The 23,259-nt window shown below is 40.2% G+C and overlaps 2 protein-coding genes across 2 annotated transcripts in view; one reads left to right on the top strand and one right to left on the bottom strand.

Annotated features, from left to right (window-relative positions):
• cep290 (centrosomal protein 290) overlaps positions 1 to 23,259 on the top strand; it is a 77,249-nt gene that overhangs the window by 860 nt on the left and 53,130 nt on the right. The window contains exon 2 of the mRNA XM_020593447.1: positions 2,136 to 2,235. Coding sequence (XP_020449103.1) covers positions 2,188 to 2,235 — 48 coding nt within the window. The 5' untranslated portion in view covers positions 2,136 to 2,187. The remainder of the gene's footprint in view (positions 1 to 2,135; positions 2,236 to 23,259) is intronic.
• tmtc3 (transmembrane O-mannosyltransferase targeting cadherins 3) overlaps positions 17,913 to 23,259 on the bottom strand; it is a 25,382-nt gene continuing 20,035 nt past the window's right edge. The window contains exons 13-14 of the mRNA XM_020593450.1: positions 22,295 to 22,521; positions 17,913 to 20,147 (exon numbers count right to left, since the gene is read on the bottom strand). Of these exons, the coding sequence (XP_020449106.1) occupies positions 19,273 to 20,147; positions 22,295 to 22,521 (1,102 nt within the window). The 3' untranslated portion in view covers positions 17,913 to 19,272. The remainder of the gene's footprint in view (positions 20,148 to 22,294; positions 22,522 to 23,259) is intronic.

Genomic DNA, 23,259 nt, shown 5'->3' with positions numbered 1-23,259 from the left:
TCAAGACAGTTCTTTTTTTCCCACTGCTTTTAATTAATGTACTACTCAGTTTTGCACATTATCAGCTTTTATTTCCTCCTTTACTTCATGACCAAAAATACTGAAAGTTAGTAAGTCTTAGGAAGACTGACTGTCTATATGCATGTATTGTGTTAAGCACTTTGAAATGCCTTTGTGTATGAAAGTGAGCTGTATAAATAAACCTGCCTTGCCACTGTGCAGCTCTGACACTGGACAGTTATGTGTCTGATACAGCAGAGCAGCTCTTCAGTGAGGGAAGAACATTCACTAAATCACGTACCACCTGGCTCTACAAAAGTGTTTTGGGTCAGATGTTTATGTGAGTCAGTGGGTGAGTCAGAGTGAGCTGGCGTTTACAAATATCACACAAACAATATGCAGGAGTAACCAGAAAGGTGTAACACTAAATCCATCATCAAGAGATCATAGCGCTTTAATCTACAGAGGATTATATGAGATTAAGTAAAAAATGTCTTGGCATGAATTCCTTGAAAAACTCGTAGTGTTGTCGTAGATCATAAAGTTCATGTGGAAAAACTCGGCACTAATGTTCACTTGCACTTCGATGCACTGTTGAGCAACGTTCATACATCAATCAAATTAAAAGTAAAAGTATGGCAGTTACTTTCCCACAAACATAGGCATCAGTAGCCAAACTCAGCCATTTAACCTCTTGGCTACATGCTAACCGCTTTCAGCTGTACATGTATTGTTTGCATCTTCAAATTGTTAAGCAGGCTAAAACTAACATCCTGCAATTGGTCCGTATGGGTGTAAATTAACACAGTGTTCCTCAGTTTGATAATTGCATGATTTACTTTCTTTCAGATTTCACCTAGCAGAACCACACTGCATGCATCTTTGACTATGAGATCTGCCAGTCACTGACACACTGATCCTCCCCCTTGTTTTGACAGTTTTCCCTTTGTAGTCTGTTCCAAGTAACACAATTTTCTCACCTCATGTTGAATCATGTGTATCTGCCTAAAGATGTAGCACTGCTCATGATTGTCAGCTTTGCTCCTACGCCAATCCTAAGTGATGTGTGTAAATGGACTGGCATTACTTGTGTTGTGGGGACATGAATCTGTTTACATAGCCAAACTGTGGGAACTCGCCGCCCTTATGGTTAGGCAAGTAGTGGTTATGATTAAGGTTAGGTGAAGTCTCCAGGAAATTAATGTTAAGTCCTCTGAAGCAGTGGTAATTTTGACACCTGAATTGATTTTCATTTTAGTGTTATATTCAAATTTTAATCTTTTAATTTTTGATGGCTTTAGTCGATTAAAAAACAAAACATTTTAGTCTGGTTTTCATCATTTTTAACCTGTATTTGTAATATTTTTTATAGGCTATAGCTTCTTCATCCTGGCTATGTACAGTTACCATGGTTACATGTGTTGTTCCCATCTATTGTCAGGTTTGTGTCTCTGCTCTGCAGTACTTGGGCTCATTTGTGCTAAAATCCTCTTCACTGGCTTCAGCCTAAGAGGTGACAGTAAATCGTCGGATACCATTAAAACAGTGAGATTTCTGCAGCGAACATTTAGAGATGATTTATGGACAACTGCCCACATTAATCCTGGAACTGACTGATGGCAACACAAAAGATATGACTGAAAGGAACGATAATGTTACATCTACATTCACAGTGTTTCATGTTGAATCATCCTGCCGTTCCATATGGCGTGCTGCTGCAGTTTCCAAGTGTGTCCCAGCGGTTTTTGTGCATAATTCTCTGGACTGTAGATGAATATGATATATAAACCATAAATCAGTACTTCTTTCAGGAAGCACTAAAGCCAGAGACAAAACGCTACTAAATGTAGGACGGTAGCGAAAGACATCAGGCGGCTAATTCAACAATATGGTATTTTCATGGTATGATACATCAGATTACCCTACATACGTACAGCTAATGTGAACAAAAGCCAAAAGCAACAACTCCCTTTTTCTCTGCGCTTTAAGACAGTTCTCTGGGAACTTTTCTGAGGGAAGTATGTCATGGTGTTTATTCTAAGGTAACATCCCACTGGTTCTAAAAGGCGCAACAAGCTCACCAACATAATGACAAGTGTATGCTGTTTGTCCCTGCTTTTGAAAATGACCTACAGAACTGTTCCAGCGGCTGGCATACAGGACTGCTGTCGTCATGAAAACAGTACCATGTCCCATACGACTGATCCATTGGCAAGCGTACTGGAGCCTGGAACTGTGAGTTTAATTTACTTAATATCAACTTGGTGTAAAGTCTATGGGCATAGTGGGAATGCATGGGCTGGGCTGGTGGGGGGAAACAAGAATGTGCACATGCAGTAGGCCACATAACTCAGATGCACACCCAGAAGTGTGAAAACATATGGGTTTTGCGCTAGGTCAGTAATTCTGAGTGATTGTTATACAGTGAGTGGGTGTTGTATTTGAGTCCAGTATCCAATTCTTATAATACACCCATGCTTAAAACACAGCTGTGCTCACAGCAGTACTGTAGATGTATCCAGATTATACGCTAAATGATGGCTGAAGCCTCTGCTGCTGTGGTGCTTTTACTACACAGCTATTGTAGACAAGGTGTAATGTGTATGCTCCATGTGCCCAAACATGCAGAAGCCTAAAGAACTTTTATGATTTATATGTACTTATACTGTACTGTATGCCTATATTGATTGCTTGAATGTAAGGAAGAGCATAAAACCTTTTCCTGTCTTCATCTGTGCCAAACTGGAAAGTTTTAAATAGCTGTGATCAGTTTCTGGCATTGTGTGCACAAAGTTAAACAACCCTTATCAGCTATTTTGCATATTGGTGGGTTGGGTTTCTAAACGTATTCATGAGAGGAAGGATACTGTAGTTTTTAAAATAAACAGCTGTTATGTTCAGGAATTTTAAGGAAACAGCTGACACATAAGTTGTCTGTTTTATTTATATAAAACATGATCAAAAGGGATCAGTTAACAATGCAAAAATGTTTCTACAGACTGAGTAAATCTTTTTGGTAGCAAGTTGAATTTGGCAGTAAAGACTAATTGCCTGAAGCATCAGGGGATCAAGGAGACAACTGAAGTGCCTCTTCCAAAGTCCCACAGTGCACAGTTAGATGTGTTTGTGATCTGGCAGAGAACAGTTTGTCTTTGTCTTAGGCACGAATTAATCAAAGCTCTATGAGCTTTCGTCTACAGTAAACACCCAGAGGAACCAAGCATAGACATTTTTGTTTAGATCCTAAGTAAATTTCTTGGTGATTGAAGTATAAATGAGAATATAAAATTTTTCCATTTGGTTTCTGCTCTCATATCAAATTGACAGTGGCTGAGCATATGAGTATGATAGGTTGTTTCCCTGACAAAAATATGGACTTGGCAAATCTGTGCAAGCTCATATTTTCACATGCAATTAGTATTGAATCAAATCCCTGTAGACACTGAAGCCAGTAGTTGCAAAATCATGCAACAATCCACCGACATATTAAATGAACACACTTGAAGAGCTGCACACTATAAACACCTCCTCCTCCCACAGATTTATATTACCATACCATACCATACCAACTTTATTTATAAAGCACTGAAACAACCGAGACGGACCAAAGTGCTGTACAGTGTGATTAACAATATACGTTAAAAATAAACACAACTTGCAAGGACAGATAAAATCAACACCAATATCAGACATCAGTCAATACAGATAAAATCAACACAAAAATAAGATTTCAATCAATACAGATAAGATCGCACCAATAAATAGTATCAAAACACCATAGAGAATAAATGAGTTTTCAAAAGGGACTTAAAAACTGGCAAAGAAGAGGCTTGTCTAATGGGCAGTGGTAAATCGTTCCATAATTTGGGAGCAGCAGCCGCAAAGGCACGATCGCCTCTAAGCTTGCGCTTTGTTCTGGGCACACTCAAAAGAAACTGATTGGTAGATCTCGGGGAACGCGTAGGTGTATGCTAGTGAAGCAAGTCAGATAAATAGGGAGGTGCGAGGCCATGGAGGGATTTAAAAGCAAATAATACAATTTTGTAGTGGATCTTAAAATGGACAGGTAGCCAGTGCAAGGAAGCCAAGACTGGAGAAATGTGTTCATATTTACGTGTGCCTGTTAAAAGACGTGCTGCAGCGTTTTGGACCATCTGGAGGCGAGCGATAGAAGACTCGCTAAACCCCAGATACAGTACATTGCAGTAATCCAGTCGGGTGGTGATAAACGCATGAATCAGTGTCTCAAAGATCATCTGGAGACCATTGATTTTACTTTGGCCAACTGCCTTAACTGAAAAAAAAACTAGATTTTACAACAGCTGCAATTTAGCAATCGAATTTTAGACTGGGGTCCATTTTAACCCCTAGGTTTGAAATATTTTTCTTGTTATATTGAGTTAAAAAGCCCAAGTCAATGGAGGGAGACCCAACAGTATCACCGAACACCATCACCTCAGTCTTCTCTTCATTCAGCTTCAAAAAATTAAGAGCAAGCCAAGATTTAATATCCTCAAAACATTCAAGCAGTGGCCTAACACAAGAATTTGTCTTTGTGACTGGTAAATAGAGCTGGCTATCATCTGCATAGCAATAAAAGGAAATACTGTGCCATTCTAGAGCTATGCCTCGAATACCCACCCAGTGCTCTAAACGAGAAATAAGTATGTTGTGATCTACTGTATCAAAAGCAGCGGTTAAATCAAGGAGCACTAGGACGACACAGTTCCCTGAGTCAGTGGCAAGAAAAATATCATTTAAAACTTTCCCCAAAGCAGATTCAGTACTGTGCAGGGTTTTAAACCCTGACTGAAAGAGCTCGAGAATATTATGCCTTTCCAAAAAAGCCAGTAACTGAGTGTAAACTATCCTTTCTAGAACCTTGGAAAGAAATGGCAGATTAGAAATAGGCCGAAAATTAGCAAGCACTGTAAGATCCATACCAGGTTTCTTAATCAATTGCTGCACCACCGTGTGTTTAAAATTCCTTGGGACCAGCCCAGAGGATAAGCTACTATTAATGATAGAAAGGACAAAAGGCCCCACAACCGGAAAAACCTCCTTTAAAAGTTGAGGAGGAATAGCATCACTTGGAGAGCCAGAGGGATTCAAACGCCCAGCAATCTCCTGGCAACTGGACAGAGACACACACTCAAACTAATCAAAAATAGCAGGGCAGGAGCGAGAAACAGGAAAATCATAAACAGGAGCTAGAATTTTAGCTCTAGTAGAAAGAACGTTGTCATTGTAGAAATGTAAAAATCTTTGCCAAAGGGCAGAGGAGGACTCAACACAGGCAAGCGGAGGAACATTTAGAACACAATCAATAACCTTAAACAGAACACGAGGCTTATGACAGTTTGGCTGAATGATTTTACAGAAATAATTTCTCTTAAGATTTTTCACAATTGTTTGATAACGATGCCAAGAGTCTCTTAGTATTTGAAGTGATAACTGTAATTTATCTTTTCTCCACCTGCGCTCAGCCCTGCGACACTCACACCTGGCAGCACGGGACACTTCATTTAACCAGGGCTCAAACTTAGCCCTAGGCTGCCTAACCTTCAGTGGTGCCACCGCATCAATAGCAGCCTGACAAGTAAAGTGAAAATCTAGTGCAAGCTCCTCTGTGTCTGCAGAGTCAGATATTACAAGATTTTCACTAAAGAAAGCAGAGAACTGAATAGAAGTGGAAGAATTAAACGTATGGCAAAGCCGTGGAATAGCACAAGGTGCAATTGTATCACAAATAAAATCAATTTCAAATAACACAGGCAAATGATCTGCGAACACAGCATCACAAATTTCTAATTCACAAACTGGCACACCATAAGATAGGACAAGATCCAAGGTGTGCCCATGCTCGTGGGTGGGACCAAGACCAAGATTAAAATCAATAAGAAGTCAATAAGATCTAAAAAAAAGCCTTAACTAAAGGTTTGTCTGGACAGCAAACATGGATATTAAAATCCCCGATAATTAAAACCTGGCCATATCTGGGCATAAAATTGACCAAGAATTCAGAAAAGTCACATATAAAATCCTTATTGAACTTAGGTGGGCGATAAATCACAGCCCACAAAGAGGCCGGAAAATGACCCAGCTCAAATAAGGACAACTCAAAGCTGGAGCAGGCTGGTAATGATGAAATCTGCTTGCATTTAAAAGTCGTTTTATAAACAGTTGCTATTCCCCCTCCACGGCCCGATGGCCTCGGGGAGTTAAAAAAAAGTACAGTCAGGTGGCTGTAGTTCAAGAAGAGCACTGGACTCACCCAAACCTAGCCAGGTCTCAGTCACACACAGAAAATCCCAAGTTCCGGGAAGTAAAGAAATCCTTTAAAATAAAAGTCTTATTTGCCAGCGATCTGGCATTAACTAGGCTGATCTCGATAGGAGCCGGCAGGCCAGCCAGCCTGAAGGCACGCTTCAGTGACCGTAGATTCGAGCGGTTAATCCCACGTCGGCATAAACATGGATAACAGCTACGAGGCTACCCAGTCCCCCAATCTGAGCCAACCACCGACACCAGCGATGAGCGGACAGGGTCCAGAGAATGCCGCGAAGCCCAGAGGCTGGCAGTCGAAGCACACTGAATCAAAGATGTTGAGGAAAAACTCGCAAGGACGCCTTTAGCTTTACCAGCTGTCCACCTCGCCTGCCCCGACGTCTCTGCTTCCTCCTCCTCCTGAATGGGAGAGCCGGAACGCGGCGAAGGTAAGTGGGTATTCCTGATAAAAACGGAGGTAGGGATGTGTGCCCGGGACGATCAAACTGCACAAAGTTTGAAACATCCAATCGCAGATTCAGCAGAGTTTGACGGTCATACGACAAAAGAGAGTCGCCATTCCGGATAAAAAATGAACAATACAACACAAAAACAAACAGAATTAGGATCGGTAGACGGCAGGCCGTACACACTGGCGCCATCTTGGAAGGTTTAACAACACCATATTAGGGAATAAGCCTCAATTCGTTCAACATGAAGTAATGAAGTAAAGGCCTGGTTTATGTTACTGTGGTAGCAAGGCAAAAATTTCCAACTACCAAGCATGATCTCTTCAATTTGTATACAATTATTATTGCCAGTAAGCTTGGTAGGCTTATACATAGTGTAATAGGTTCCTAATGTGTGTCTGTGTGTCACATGGACAGCCACAGACTGAATCCATGTCTACCACAATGAAACTGGTTGCACATGTTCATTAGCCAAATTCTGTAGTTTTTGCAGAAGTGCAATACCGTGTACTGTTTGTATGAGAATGGCGTACTGTAGATTTCAAGACATCTCTGAGTACCTTTTACAACATGGCTTAATGCATGCTCATGTCACAGTGATAAAACGAGGACCTTGTGCTGCATGTTCCGCGCTGGTTGGCGCGGAAACTCGAGTAGAAACTCCAGGAGGAGTTCTGTCCTGCCAGAAACAAAAACTCATGAGATCATTGTTACAATGTATTAAATGATGCCTACCACTCTATCCCTCGAGCAGCACTGGGGCTCTCTGACTACTGCCTCGTTCATCTTATCCCGACCTACAAGTAGAAACTGCTAAGCCTGTGACCACAGTAGTAAGGAAGTGGACCAGGGAGGCAGCCTCCTTTCTTCTTGTCATTTGCAATTTCTTATCAGACATATTCATGATTAGAATCCAAAATAAACAGCAGCTGTTTTGAACAAGATGTTTTGTTTACAGTTTGTACTTCTGGATTCTAACTCTTCTTCTTCCACTTTCTGAGTGGTGAATACAGAAACCGCCACCTGCTGGTAGGGGGTGTTATTTCTGTCACGCAAGCGCAGAACATACATGCTAGTTGGCCATTGGCTGTTGTCTGTGTGGTGTATTCCGGTGTCACTTTTTCAACTCAACTGGCCCAAACAAAGCCAACATGAGGTGACGCAGAGGTCGGCCTCTTTCGCTTGGTTTGTCTCTGCCCTTAGCTACAGGTATTTATAGGGCTGTTCCAGTTTTGTTTAAGTGAATGATGCAAAATTTTCAAATTAATATTTTAAATAAAAAGTAGTAAGTTTCTAGAATGGCTTTGGCTGTGTGCTGGTGCCATCATATGCAACTGTCATTAGAATTAAGAATGAACTTGAAATGATCAGGCTCGTGTGAGAAAGGAGTGTGGCTAAGGAGGGAAACATTATAGTGAACTTCATAATGTTTGATCTCACCACATGGTCAAAGGGATAGTAAATTAATTGTAATGCAGGACTCCTCAATGGCCCCTCTACTTTTCTGCTTCATTCCCTCTTTGGCTCTTCATCAGCCATCGCTTCTCCACGCTCCCTGCTTCACCCACACACGTGCATCCAAAACCAGCTTCCATTCAGCCTTTCACTTTCACACTGAAACCGACATCCATCTCTCCCTCAGCGAATCATATGACTGCTTCACTTCCTTAACTGAGTAAAGATGGATATTGACTATCCATTAGAGCAAGAATGGGAATCAGTCAAACGTCTGGCTGTGGTAAAAAGGATTTCTAGTGCAACCTCTCATACTGCTGAAGACGGCTCCCGACTGGGCTGTTGTGTGTTAACTGTGACCTAGAAAATCTTTTGTACCTACAGTAGATGTCTGAGGATTATAATGAAACCATTGAAAAAAGTAGTTAATTCCCAAAGCCCGTTAATGAAGCTTGTGTTGCACTGACCCTGCCAGCTGAAAGCAGTGCATCAGATTTGGCTCAACAGTCTGTGCAGTCCAAGTGAGCCTGACTTTAAACTTATAAAATGTGAAACTTGTACACAATGAAACTTGTATTTTGTACAGGTTATTTCCCTAGTTTACTTTTATTTAACCATTTAGCCACTAGCATGAGAGGATGTCAGTTTTCTGCGGTTATGCTTTATTTCTAAGAAGTTGTTGTTTTCTCATATTTGGGTTAAAAGTATTCATGCTTTCCTCTCCACATGAACTGATTACAGTAAGTGAACCCCTTATGTTGTTTATAACGGATAACATTTTGTCATTACGTTTTTTGTCAGCTTTTGATGTCAGTATAGAATATTTTGAATGTATTTAGATCACTCAAAAAAAGTGAAAACTGCAATTATAAATGGTGCATAGCGTGGAATTTCCAAGAGAGAACACAGATGTGTGTGTTCTTGATTATAGTTTGATGTAAAGGGTGACTATAAGCAAATAAAAGGAGATTTTTGCAATACAATAAAAGACCTTCATATTTATAGGCGGTGAAGTGACAAGACATCTTTGTCTGTGACCTCATTCGCTGGCTATGTTTTACTTGTTTTTATAACTACATAGAAAAATGTTTTTCCACTGCAGCACAGTTCAAACAGTCTGTAATCCTTGACAGACAGGTATAGCTTTACTCATGTTTACAGTAAGAATATCAGATGTCAGATTTCACTTTTGTTGAATGAGACTTCACCTTAGAGTGAGTCAAATAGTTTTGAAGTGACCCACACAGCTCCGATACCCCCAGTTACCCACCTTAACACACCCAGCTTTCCTCTGCAGGTGCAAACAGTATTATAAACACCTAGCGCTAAGTCAACAGCACGTCTGCTCACACAAAGTTTCACTGATAGCCTCCAAACTGTCAAAATGCATATGCTTAAAATGGGACACTTTTCAAATATGTCCTTATGTAGCTTCTTACAGTGCCTTGCGAAAGTATTCGGCCCCCTTGAACTTTGCGACCTTTTGCCACATTTCAGGCTTCAAACATAAAGATATAAAACTGTAATTTTTTGTGAAGAATCAACAACAAGTGGGACACAATCATGAAGTGGAACGAAATTTATTGGATATTTCAAACTTTTTTAACAAATAAAAAACTGAAAAATTGGGCGTGCAAAATTATTCAGCCCCCTTAAGTTAATACTTGGTAGCGCCACCTTTTGCTGCGATTACAGCTGTAAGTCACTTGGGGTATGTCTCTATCAGTTTTGCACATCGAGAGACTGAAATTTTTGCCCATGCCTCCTTGCAAAACAGCTCGAGCTCAGTGAGGTTGGATGGAGAGCATTTGTGAACAGCAGTTTTCAGTTCTTTCCACAGATTCTCGAGTGGATTCAGGTCTGGACTTTGACTTGGCCATTCTAACACCTGGATATGTTTATTTGGGAACCATTCCATTGTAGATTTTGCTTTATGTTTTGGATCATTGTCTTGTTGGAAGACAAATCTCCATCCCAGTCTCAGGTCTTTTGCAGACTCCATCAGGTTTCCTTCCAAAATGGTCCTGTATTTGGCTCCATCCATCTTCCCATCAATTTTAACCATCTTCCCTGTCCCTGCTGAAGAAAAGCAGGCCCAAACCATGATGCTGCCACCACCATGTTTGACAATGGGGATGGTGTGTTCAGGGTGATGAGCTGTGTTGCTTTTACGCCAAACATGAACACACCATCCCCATTGTCAAACATGGTGGTGGCAGCATCATGGTTTGGGCCTGCTTTTCTTCAGCAGGGGCAGGGAAGATGGTTAAAATTGATGGGAAGATGGATGGAGCCAAATACAGGACCATTTTGGAAGGAAACCTGATGGAGTCTGCAACAGACCTGAGACTGGGACGGAGATTTGTCTTCCAACAAGACAATGATCCAAAACATAAAGCAAAATCTACAATGGAATGGTTCACAAATAAACATATCCAGGTGTTAGAATGGCCAAGTCAAAGTCCAGACCTGAATCCAATTGAGAATCTGTGGAAAGAACTGAAAACTGCTGTTCACAAATGCTCTCCATCCAACCTCACTGAGCTCGAGCTGTTTTGCAAGGAGGAATGGGCAAAAATTTCCGTCTCTCGATGTGCAAAACTGATAGAGACATACCCCAAGTGACTTACAGCTGTAATCGCAGCAAAAGGTGGCGCTACAAAGTATTAACTTAAGGGGGCTGAATAATTTTGCACGCCCAATTTTTCAGTTTTTTATTTGTTAAAAAAGTTTGACATATCCAATAAATTTCGTTCCACTTCATGATTGTGTCCCACTTGTTGTTGATTCTTCACAACAAATTACAGTTTTATATCTTTATGTTTGAAGCCTGAAATGTGGCAAAAGGTCGCAAAGTTCAAGGGGGCCGAATACTTTCGCAAGGCACTGTATATGCCAACAAGATACTATTATGTATTTCTTTTTTCGTTAGTATGGAAAATTCATACCTATTTGGCTGAAATCTCATGAAAATAATGTCACAAAGGAAAAAAGTCTGACTCTATCAAATTTTGAAGAAGATTAAGAGCCAAAGTTGCCTTGAGAGATTGATGTCTATTCAAACCAAGCTGCACTGGAGAATCAGTTTTTATATAGTGTATTTCATGCATGATGGCATTGCAGCCAAACATGGCTAGCCAAGTATAGTAGCAGAAATATGAAATAGCTATTTTAATATTTTAAATTTTAACCGGTAACAGATGTACCACATGATTGTGATGCCATAATGGCCAGAAGGAAATGATCAACATCCATCCACCCATCAGATTTTGACTGGATGATACATCTCTCCACTGTACTCCAGCAGTTTCAGATCTCTAGCTGGCACAGAGGGCCTATGTGCTGAATATATAAATCAACCACAAAAATGGAAACAGTCAGAAAAAATAAATAAATCGGTGCAGAAGTAAATGTATAACCAGAGAGAACAGGACACAGACTCGCACTCACCCTGCACGAACATAAACACATCCTAAGAGGCTGGATTGTTATGAACAAGCAGCTACCATGATTGGGTCAGAATGAGATTTTTTTATTTTATTTTATTTTAAAATCTGGCACTTGCCACCAACATATAGCCCATGTAATCTTCCGCTTTGATATTTCTCTGGGATACTCTTCACATGTGGCCTCTGAGAAGAGAGTGCTGTGATATTCTTTTTGTTTTTCATAAGGCCAGTAGCCAAGTCTGCAACACCAGGATTCTGATGTCACTGTTGAGATATTAAGATTTTACTTCAGGGATTTCACTTTTAATGTCATGGCATAGATAACATTGCATCATCTACTAGCATAATTAAGATGTTATTTTTAATTTGGAATATAAGACTTTAGCACTTTGTTGCCCATGATCACAGTGCAGTGTGTAATATTACATTATATCAATAATAATAATAATATGATTGGGGTTATAATGTGATGTTTATTTAATCCCTAATTCTGACCTAAACCCTAAATCCAATTCTAAAGCCTCAAACAACCCTTGAAAAAACTGTCGGCACTATCTGGGTCATAAAAATAAAAGTGCAGTAAGATGCCAGCTGCTGTGAAGTTACAGAAAGCAGTAGGTCATGTAGTAAGTGAGAGACTTATCATTAAGACAAAATCAAGTGCCGCAGTATTGATTACATTTATGATATTGTCTTATCACTTGTTGCATGCATAGTTGATGGCCTATGTGTTTGCACAGGCAGCCTGTCTGTGTTGTGATGGCCTTTGGGTAAAACTAAATCAGTCTGAAAATGTGGTGTGTTTCTGTTACGTGCATAACAGCTTCATGTGATTCAGTGAGACAGACTCTGGGGCGCCATGTGTATTTGCTGGCATTCCACTGTATGACATTTTTCAACTCATGGACTTGTCAGGGAAAGTTGCTCCACAGCTTTGTTCTTCCAACACACTGACATACACTCACCGACCACGTTATTAGGTACACCTGTACAATTGTATGCACTTCAATGCAACACTTCCACCTTAACATCCGTGTTTATGAAGCTCAGAATGTTTGTTTTTGGTGAAATTAAAATAAATGTATAAAGTAAATAATATGTTTACTATTGAGGTCATAGCCATTTTTTTTTTACCATTATATGCAGTAGAATGCATTAGGGCTGGAACTAATAATTGTTTTCATCAAGTTCATTCAGTTTCCACCAGTTCTTCTTCTTTTTTTTTAATTTATTAGTAGCCTTATAAATTGAAAAATGTGGATCACAAATAGCCACCTTATGACTTTTTCATGTTGTTTTCTCAGGCCAGCAGTTCACCACTAGAGAAAAAAGCTGTAAAAGAAGAGAAAAATAACTGGCAATAATGTCAATAACTGTTAACTGTTATAAATCATAGTCTACAAAGTTAAAGCTACAGTATAAAACTTTTTTCATATATTTTTGTTGCAGAAATCTGCTTTAAAACTTGTCTTAATGTGAAGAGGTGCTGTCGACGCCTCCTGTGACCCAGATTCGCTGAACAGCACTGGCAGCAGTGCAGAGGCTTTAGCTTCTAAAAGGTTTTGAGTGGGATTGACCTCTCTGACCAATCAGAGATTATCAATTATTTCTGCTTGATCAGTAAGTTTTGCTGCATTGTCATTTATTTTAATTTCACATCAAATACAAATATGATGAGCTGGGCAGAACTTGGCAGTTCGTAGCAGGTTGTAGTGGAGCAGGGTGGAGCTGCTTTGGAGTTTCATGCTAGTGCTACTTTAAGTTAGATATTGTAGCTTTACCTTTAATATCAGATTACTTTAGTTGTAACCATAACTAATAATTTCAACCCTTCTCTTAATTTAAACATTCCAAAATGGACATGTAGCCTAACTCATGCAAAAACACTGTTTTTGTGCTATATACCAATGCGTAAAAGTAAATAAAAATAAAATAATGTTTTTAAATAATAGAAATAAATTGTAAGTCATGAAAATAAAAAGACAAATAATACATACATAATAGATTAAACCAATGACTAAAGAAAAAATAACCATATAAAGTTTAGTAACAGTAAAGAATATCACTGCTTGACTCCTTGAGATGTTTTGGATTTGCAGACAAAAATTGTGTTGCTGGTGTGTCTCCTGCCCTACACAGCATGTTCAGAGGTTTTCTGCCTAAGATGGACCTGGACACCCAGGTGGCGAGCTCTGCTTTAAAAGGGTCGAGGTGAGGGGTCACATTTTCTTAAGGACTTCAAAGTCCTTTTGGATGACAGGCTTCTCTGAAACGCAAATGATGAATTGTCTGTGGTCCCAAAATTCATCTCCCGTGTTTGCTGTTTACCTCATCAATGTGCTACAGATGTAGAAGGGCAAAGGTCAGTGAAGTTAAAAAAAAAAAAAATAGGGGTGGACCCGGAATAGGTTCCAGCCCCCCACAACCCTCGTTAGGATAAGTGGTATAGATAATGGATAGATGGATGATTTGTGTGGTTCTTTTTACTGTGATACTGGGCAGATTGTCAAGGGATACAACTGTTTTGTTTTTTGGGTTGCAAGCAGATAGTCTGCTGAAGCAGTAACTGGTTTAGGCAACATCAATCACAAAATAAAGTATATGATACTAAGTTGCATTGAAATGTCATTTAAAATGTTTTAAGAGCTTAAAAGGTCAAACTGAGGCTGGTGACGTTTTTTTGTAGACCTAACCTAGAATTTTAAGAAATTAAACAAGAAGCTTTTTTCTTTAAAACACTTTTTTTTTCTTTTGTTTTGATACAACCTGTAAAATTTTGATTCTCTTAAATACATACTATGCAGTAGTATACTGTGTAGTCTTGAGAGGACTTTCTCTTAACTAAAAATTCACCAGCTCTAGAACTTTATCAGTGTACAAGTGCATTGTCATTTCATCAGTGCTCATTTCTGAGATGCTTCCTCAGAGCTCTCCTGTCAGTCACAGGATGCAGTTTGTGCCTCCAAATACTGCATGTGTGTGTGATACAGACTGCAGGTTTAGAGTACTGTACTCACACCTTTTTTGGTCCAGTTCAAGTGCTGTACTGCTGCATGTTGTTTTATTTACTACTATTTTAGTTTTGTGGCTGAAGCCACTTTTAATCTTTGTTTGAGGAAAAGCACAAACAATGAGTTTAAAAAGGAAGATTAAAGTGTTTCTGTTGACTAGCTCAAGGCTCACCATCAGACAGGAATGTACCTAAAAGCCATTTATAGATGACATCTCAGACTAACATTTCCCTCTGTTCATAAAAACTACATGTTTGTTTCTCAGAAAATTCCACTCACACATGGACATTTGAGAGCTTCAAGGCAAAACCACTCGTAATCTCAGCTGTGTTGTGTTGTAGGGCACTAATATTGAGACTGAGTCTTGTAGCCATGGAGGTAAATGTTTGCCTCTTGTCTAGCTACCCCCGTCTCCCAGATATTGGCCATTTCATTCCAACATTTTAAAAAATCTAGACCAATAGTAATTCAAGCTTAAGGCTCCCAGGGTACCAATAAAAATGGATGCATGAATGTTTGATGCAGTATTTCTTCTTGTCCCTCTTAGGGAAGCTTTTTGTAATAGAATCATCCCTGCTTATTGCTTCATACTATACTTTAATGTTGCATCCTACTCAAGAAGAACAGGAGCTGAAGGCCTTGAGCATTTTCTTCTCAGATGGTGCTTTACTTTCTGAGTGATGGATAGGTGCCCTTCGGCAGCGTGTGCCCCAACAGTACTTGATTCTGCAGGCTCACATTCCTGACATTTTGAGATGGAAGTGATCCATCCACCAGCAGACGCTACAGGGTCAGCCATACAGTGTCTGCACACTGTAAAACATGTGAAGCTGGTTCAACTTACATGTTCCCCTGCTGCATTTAAAACACAAGTAAACTAAACTTGGGTTGAACAGTTAGGTCAGTTCAATGTTGTTTTGTGAGTTTTGAAAACGTTAAACCAAATCTGCTAACTGAACTTGAGAAAACGAGTTGAAACTAAAGATGCTGACAACTTTTAATTGTATGGGAACTTCACAGTAGCTGTTCAGGCCTCATATTTCTGTCTGATCCCGACTTGAGCCTGATGCAGTTGAGTTTGTATGGTGTTTTTCCCCTTACCATTAAACGAAGCCATCTACAGCTGTCTAGCCTAAAGTTTGACCTTCATGACTGAACTCGACCTGAACATTATTTCTAAATTTCTGTCTAAACCTGGCCTGAACCAGGGCATCGACACGTCCCACTGGGTTTGGTTTGGGTGTCCCCATGCTACTTTGTACCAGAGCCAATATAAACTGTCAGATTCTGAGTACGTGGGAGAAATGACTTTTACCAGTTAGGTGTTGTGCCTGAGTCTTTCTATGGTAGGCAAAACGCTGTCGTGTGGAATGTTCAGAAACCTGGGTAACGGACTTTTTCACACTGGAGGCAAATTTTTCATGTTTTTTTTTTTTTTTACCAATGTTCTGTCCATGAACCCTTGCACACCAACGATGTAATAACATTGAGCAAAAGTGGCTTTTTTTGTTTTTTCCTTCAGTGATAGGAACATGTGACCGATCACGGTGCAGCTTTCTGGAATGTTACAACATTGTTACCACAAGCACATGGTGCACTGCCAACTAAAAGATAAACTTATTTATTAAAGTCATGTTCAATGAATAGTTTGCCTCAGACATATGGCCTGCTGTTATTCCAGTTTGCTTGGGTCGTTGTAATTTCTCCTCTGCCTTTTCAAGCGCTGTGGCAGCAGCAACAATGCAAACTGTCCCCCAGACATCATCTGCAGGTCATCATCACTTGATGTAGATTTTTGTAGCACGTCCTTCTAGAACTTAACATTCCATATTGGTGCCATGTTTGGTGTAAAAATATGAGGTGCATTTAAATTTCCTCCCCCCTTAAACCCCCCCCCCACTATTTTGTATTGTTTATTCACGTTGCTCCGTGTTCGAAAAGCCCTGAGGTCCTATACATGCAAGAGCATCCTGGTTTCTTTCTGAGCCTTCCACCTAGTGTACTCGGGTTTCTCTAAGAGCTTATCCGGATTTCTAAATCAAGGTGATGTTTACATGCGAAAACACAAAAATGGGATACTTGAATAGCTCAATCATGACTGGGATACTCATGTTCATCTAAATGTATATTTTATTTTTTATTTTTTTTGTAGTTTAGCTGATGTGATCATTTAAAACTCCCTCTCCTAGAGCAGAGCTTTATTCCTTCTAAATCTGTTGTTTCCTTTCATGTTGTAAGTGGAGCACAATGGACACAATGGTACAAACGAAACCTTTTAATTTTCTTTGTTTCCTCACAGACACTCAGTGCCGGAAGTTGAATCTTGTTAAGGGACATAGTTGCATTAGCTGCTGTGTATTTTTAATTTGTCATTACATCCAAAATTGAATTGATCAGAGTGACAAATGAAGCTTGCTTTTGGTACATTAGATTTGAGTTTGGGTTTTCAAATTGGATTGGCACTGGGCTATCACAGTAGCTGAATCATGTATCTCACCATACACCATATTCACCACGTGTTTTGAAAACAGACAGAGAAAAAGCAATGAGTTGTCATCTGACTTTATTTGATAACCTAGACCCCCACCACCAAGGGCTATTACCATAATAAAAAAAGTCTTAAAACATACAAAATCAGTTACTCAACAAAATGAGGTGAAACAGAAAGTGTTGCAAACTGGATGCTTCCTCGTTCAAAGCTGGACCTACTTTTTTGGGGCAGATGGTTGAATGTTTATACAGTATATTTAACATTGACACGTTGCTTAAAAGTGAAAAACATCACTGACATCTTTGACAAGTGACGGTACACATTGAAAATTAGCAGAGACAGAATAATGCACTATAAATTTAAAGCATACTGTCAGTGGTAAAAACATATACAGCATTTGCAGCTCATATAAAAACAATAAATAACACTGCATGATAGAAGTACACTGTGAATACATGTAATTTCAGGGCTAAACAAGGTCAATGCATAGCAAGACTCCTTGGTACCACCACAGTGCTCTTAACTTATAGTAATCTGTCTACTCTCCTTAATACCACTTTCAAGAACTGCACCGATCCAAATCACCGTACCGAAACCAATTATTGCACTGTGAAATGAAAACAGGAACTTTAGGAGAGCTGTGAAGATGACAACATCATCTTGCAAGGACAGTTTGTTTTGTAATGAGTGTGATAAATTGGACCACCGCTGACCTGCATCACAGCTAAAATCATATGTTTGCTCACGTTAAGTTTCTGACCGTCAGGGCTCCTGTTCAAGCCATTAATGGTTTGTGCGGGAACAGAAATGTTTCTTGATCAGTTATTGGCCACGTGATTCTCTTAGAGCGGAGAAATGTTTAAATCACCAGACCGCTTGGAAAACGGACAGTCAAGCGCTGGGCTTTATAGTGGTGCTGTGATAGAAGAAAGCGGCTCGAGGAAATGGGAGTAGGACATAATTTAATGGTGCATTTATAATTCATTTTCAAGTTTTAATTTGTGTGCTCACCCACAGTAGTTAAATTTTGTGCAACTCCAGTGTGATGCAAAATGTCTTTTTTCTTTTTGGAGTGATCAGTTACGCCTATAGACACACGTGTGGAACATCCCGATGGTATTTTATTGCTAGAAAATGAAAAAGGCATCATCGCTGTGGAGCAGGATGAAGGAGGAGATCTGTTTTCTGCAAATGTGCTGTGAAATTTCCTCTTGTGAAGTGCAAGGAATTTTGGAAAATGAAGAACACATGATGAAGCTTCACATCGTGGATGAGTGTGCGTCACTGTTGATCATCAAATAAATTGGGTGTTGTCAAGGTCAAAGCCATGTGTATGGGGTAGCTGAATAAGAAAAGCATTCCTCTCTAATGAGGATGTAGTGTGAAGGACAGGAGAGAGGTGTGGAGATGTGAGGGGCTAATGTGACAAAGGGAATGAGATAATAGTGTTTAAATGGGATCACAATGAAATTTTGAGGTGAAAGCAGCTACGAGGGGGCTGATGCAGTGGCAGGAAGTGCTGAGTGAGATCAATAGATATTAGCAGCCAACACTGCTGCAACTGAATGCAAGGCTTGTGTTGACGTAGTGTGGAGGGATATTGAGTTCTCTATGGTTTGTGTTATTTTGAGGCGCTAAATGTGCAGATATCATCCTGCCTTGAGGAAATCTGGGGAACACATCATTTCCTTTAATTGTTCATGACACAGTCCTTCTGCTTTTAAGAACAATAACACACAGGAGTGAGTCACATCTTGAAAAAAATCCAGTGATAAACAATGACTACACATTGAAAAACAAAACAGATATTTATAACTACTGGAGATCTATGATATGTGAAATCACATTCAGGTGCAGCACACACATTAGCGTCTACATTTGCCATAAGCTTTAAATAGATTATCCCAAATTGTGCTTATTGTTACATGACTATCATGTGCAGATCAACATTTCCCTTTTTTACAGGATTAGTGTTAGAACCATGTGGAGCAGTCTGCAGCACATGATTAAGTCAAAGAAATAAAATGGCAGTTGGTTAAGAATACACATGTCTAAGGGGAAAAATGCAGTCTTATCCTGGAGCATTCAAGAGCTCTGTAAAAGTGGTCCAGCTATAAATTACAACATTGTCAATCACCACTTAATATGCGCTCAATCTCCTCAAGTCTTTTCAAGGCAGCTTCTCTTTTTTTCTCTATATCTTTAATGTCTTTAGTGGACTTACCCTTAGTCCGTTTGTCTGGCTGGCTACTGTCCAAAGACTCTGACTGGTCCATGTCCACACCTCCAAGCCTTTCTACAGAGGATTTCCACACATTCTTCTCATCCCCAGCCACCTTTCCAACAGCCTCAGACCCCCTCCCTTCCTCCTGACCCCCAGCAACCTCCTCTGCCCCCTCAACTTTTTTCGGCTTTTCCTCTTTGGCTGTTATGGTAGCTCCCTCTGCTGAAGTAAGAGGCTGCCCTGCCACGCTCATAGCAGCCATTTTACTTCGTACAATACGCAAGTGACGCCGTACATACTCCTCGTTTGGAGCCAGAGCCAGAGTTTCTTCCAGGCAGCGCTCGGCCCGTGGCAGGTCACGCTCCTCAAAGTAGACCACACACAAGTTGTGCTTGCCTTGCACATTGGTGGGGTCCATGTGTAAAATGCGCTCAAAGCAGGCTTTAGCACCACCCGTGTCCTTCTTGTGGTTCATGAGGATGTCACCCTTCAGGATCAGGCCCTTGATGTGCTCTGGGTGGTGACGGAGCAGCTCATCCAAAACAGGTAGTGCATCCATCTCGCGTTTTGACTGAGAGTAAAGCAGCGCCAGGTTAAAGAGGGCACTGCGGAAGCCGGCCTGCAAGCCAATGGCTTTACGCATCCACCGCTCAGCTGCTGCATCTTCATTGGCATCCATGGCCAGCATGCCAAGGTTGAAGTAGCCATTGGCATCTTCAGGTTCCTCCTCCACATAGGTGAGGAAACGGCGGTTGGCCTCGGGCCAGAACTTTGGTTCACCTGTCACAGAAAGAAGACACACAATACAAAGTGCCAACTGAAATTCAACTATAGAGTCTATGGATCTAAAGTCTGTGTTTTGGTTAATGCTAGGAATTACTCTAAGGCAGGGGTGGGCAATTAATTTTTACAAGGGGCCACATGAGAAACCTGAACTGTGTTGGAGGGCCGAACCAACGATAACTTGAACTTAATTCTGCTCAATATTCATTATCTCCCATTGTAAAAAGCAGTAAATTATATGTGTTGATTAGCTGCTACTGGTAATCAGAAGAATAAGCATATTGTATAAATATTTATATAAATATATGAAATTGTGGTGTAGGTCAAACAGGAAAATACTCCTATAGAAGTAATAAACAGTAAAATAAAAAACAAACATTATATCACAGTTCCATTTTATTTTCAACTTCACATAACACTGAAAAGGTGTTTTGCAGTATGGTAAAGATATGCATGTTCAGTGAGAAAAATCCAGTCTGACTTGGGCTTGAACAAGTGCATTGAAATCTGGATTTGTTGAACTTCATCACTGAGAATGTCTGTTCACATATGTAGGTATATCCAAAGATTTCCTGCGATGTCCTCAACCCTCCTCATTACAGTGCGTTGGGAGAGGGCACGTTCTCATATGCGCCCTTTTTTCTCTGGGCATATTAGTGCTGCAGAGTCTAACAAACACTCTTTAATAAACTCTCCGTCAGAAAGCGGCTTATTTTTTTCTGGTGATTTTCTGCGATATGACATAGCTTGTCTTGAAAGCTGCATCTCTGGGTGTGGAAAATTTTGTAAAAAGTCTTTGTTGGTTATGCAGTTTAACTAGCAAAGCATCCGACCCTCTTGCGTGCTCTTCATCCGACAAGTTCTTGTATTTCTCCTCATGTTTGGTAATGTAGTGGCGATTCAAATTGTAATCCTTGAACACAGCAACCTGTGTACCACAAACTAAGCGCACCGCTTTACCTTTGACTTCTGTAAACAAATACTTTCCAGTCCATGTCTTGTTGAAAATGCGGCATTCGGCATCAACTTTTCTTTTTTTGACGTGAGTTGACATTTTGAGGGTTAGCTGGCCAACATCACCTGTCTCTCACCTGGTAGGTCAGGGATCTTAAGTTCACCCATGAACTTTTTTCATTCATGTTCTGATTTGATGGACCTCACGCGGGCCGGACAGGGACGCCCAAAGGGCTGGATGTGGCCCGCGGGCTGTAAAATGCCCGAGTCTGCTCTAAGGGATATGGTACACATAGCCATAGGCGATGTCCTGATGTGTTAAACGCCAGCTCAGCCACTGCAATTCAAAAACCTGGAGTTGAGGTTTAAGAAGATTCTGCCTGTCAGCACATATCTGCTCTGACGGCTGTTTTCTGAAATTTTAATCTCTTCAAAAGAAGACTGCCAAACAATAATTAACAATAATTGCAATCACAATCAAAGTATTACTCTCTCAATACAATCTGTAATGCTGGCTGCTTCTCTGGTTCTTTTATGTACTGATACTATGAGACAGGTTTCACTTTGACGATCAATAGTTATGTTTTAATATCACGAGATCTCATCACACCCCTATTAGCAACAGTTTTTTAAAACTGTTCATCTCAATCATTACATGTCACTGTAAATTAAATGGTGTGAAGCAGTTCAACTGTTAGAAATCTCTTGATTGATGGAGAAGCAAAGAAAAACCTTTACAAGTGTGATGAGATCATAGCAGTGGAAGTTACACTTCTGTTCCACGCACTTGGATTCACCTGTAGCAGGAAGGTGTTGGTTGATTGGGGTGTATGAACCCTGTGCGGAACCCATGGGAGGAAAAGCTAACATAAACCACATAAACCTCCAGTAAATATAACTGCTTATTAAATGGTTTGTCATAGTCGATGAAGCTTGACTTGACAGAAACCTGAACTCTGCTGGTGCATGTAGGGTTCATTGCAACATAAGGGCCAATTTTTAAGAACCTAGTTACACCCTAAACATAACAGGTTTTTTTCCTTTGTTCATACCAGTTGGCGTTAAACAGAATTGAAAGAAATTACAAGTAATTTCCTTTAACAAATTGAGTCCTGCTGTTAGTCCAGATGGAGACTAGAGTAAATTCAGACTCTTCATTTTCTCCTTGCTAACCTGGCGGACACACTCACCTGACTCCTGCATGAGAAGTGCCGAGTTGAAGAGTGCCAGCTTGTGGCGTGGATTGAGCTCCAGGGCGTGGTTGAAGTTCTTCAGTGCTTCTGACGGGTCCTTCATCTCGATGTTGACAATGGCCAGGTTGTACCACAGGTCAGCGTTGGTGCGGTCAAGCTCCAGGGCTCGGAGGTAGGCGTCCCGGGCCTCGGTGAGCTTGTTCATCTTCAGCAACAGCTCCCCTCTGAGCCAAATAAAATTCAATAAATCCAAAGTACACAAACCAGGAGTCTAAGGGTGGTAGTTATGTCTTTAACATTAAGGATGCACCGATACCAGTATCAGGTCTGATACCACCTTATAGTACTCATAAAAGTTGTCCGATACTACACACCTATACCACTTAACGGCAGCATTACTTTAATCTTACGGTGGTTGAGCCAGTAGTTTCAAGTTTCAAAATTTCAGTGGTTTGTGGATATTTTAAGATAAGTAACAACAATAAAGTAAAGCCACAGACAGCAACTCTTGTTAAATTAAACCTTTAAATTGCTGATTGGGTGGGGTTTGTAAAATAATTTTGTCCTAACAGAGGGTCACACTCCTACAAAGGCTAAAAACCGCTGTATTACAGTATATGTAGTAGGCTGCAGACCTTCAGTCAGTTACAAGTCATCTATAGTAGGAATGGTGGCAGTGCTGTGTTTATCACAAAGTTTTCAAATTTATAAAACCTCCTGTTTTATATATATATATATAGGATATTTCAAACTTTTTTAACAAATAAAAAACTGAAAAATTGGGCATGCAAAATTATTCAGCCCCTTTACTTTCAGTGCAGCAAACTCTCTCCAGAAGTTCAGTGAGGATCTCTGAATGATCCAATGTTGACCTAAATGACTAATGATGATAAATAGAATCCACCTGTGTGTAATCAAGTCTCCGTATAAATGCACCTGCACTGTAATAGTCTCAGAGGTCC

Source organism: Monopterus albus, unplaced genomic scaffold (genome assembly GCF_001952655.1).
Source record: "Monopterus albus unplaced genomic scaffold, M_albus_1.0 scaffold19.1, whole genome shotgun sequence".
NCBI lineage: Eukaryota > Metazoa > Chordata > Actinopteri > Synbranchiformes > Synbranchidae > Monopterus > Monopterus albus.
Note: the sequence above shows the minus strand (reverse complement) of the source record. Positions and strands in the feature narration are given on the sequence as shown.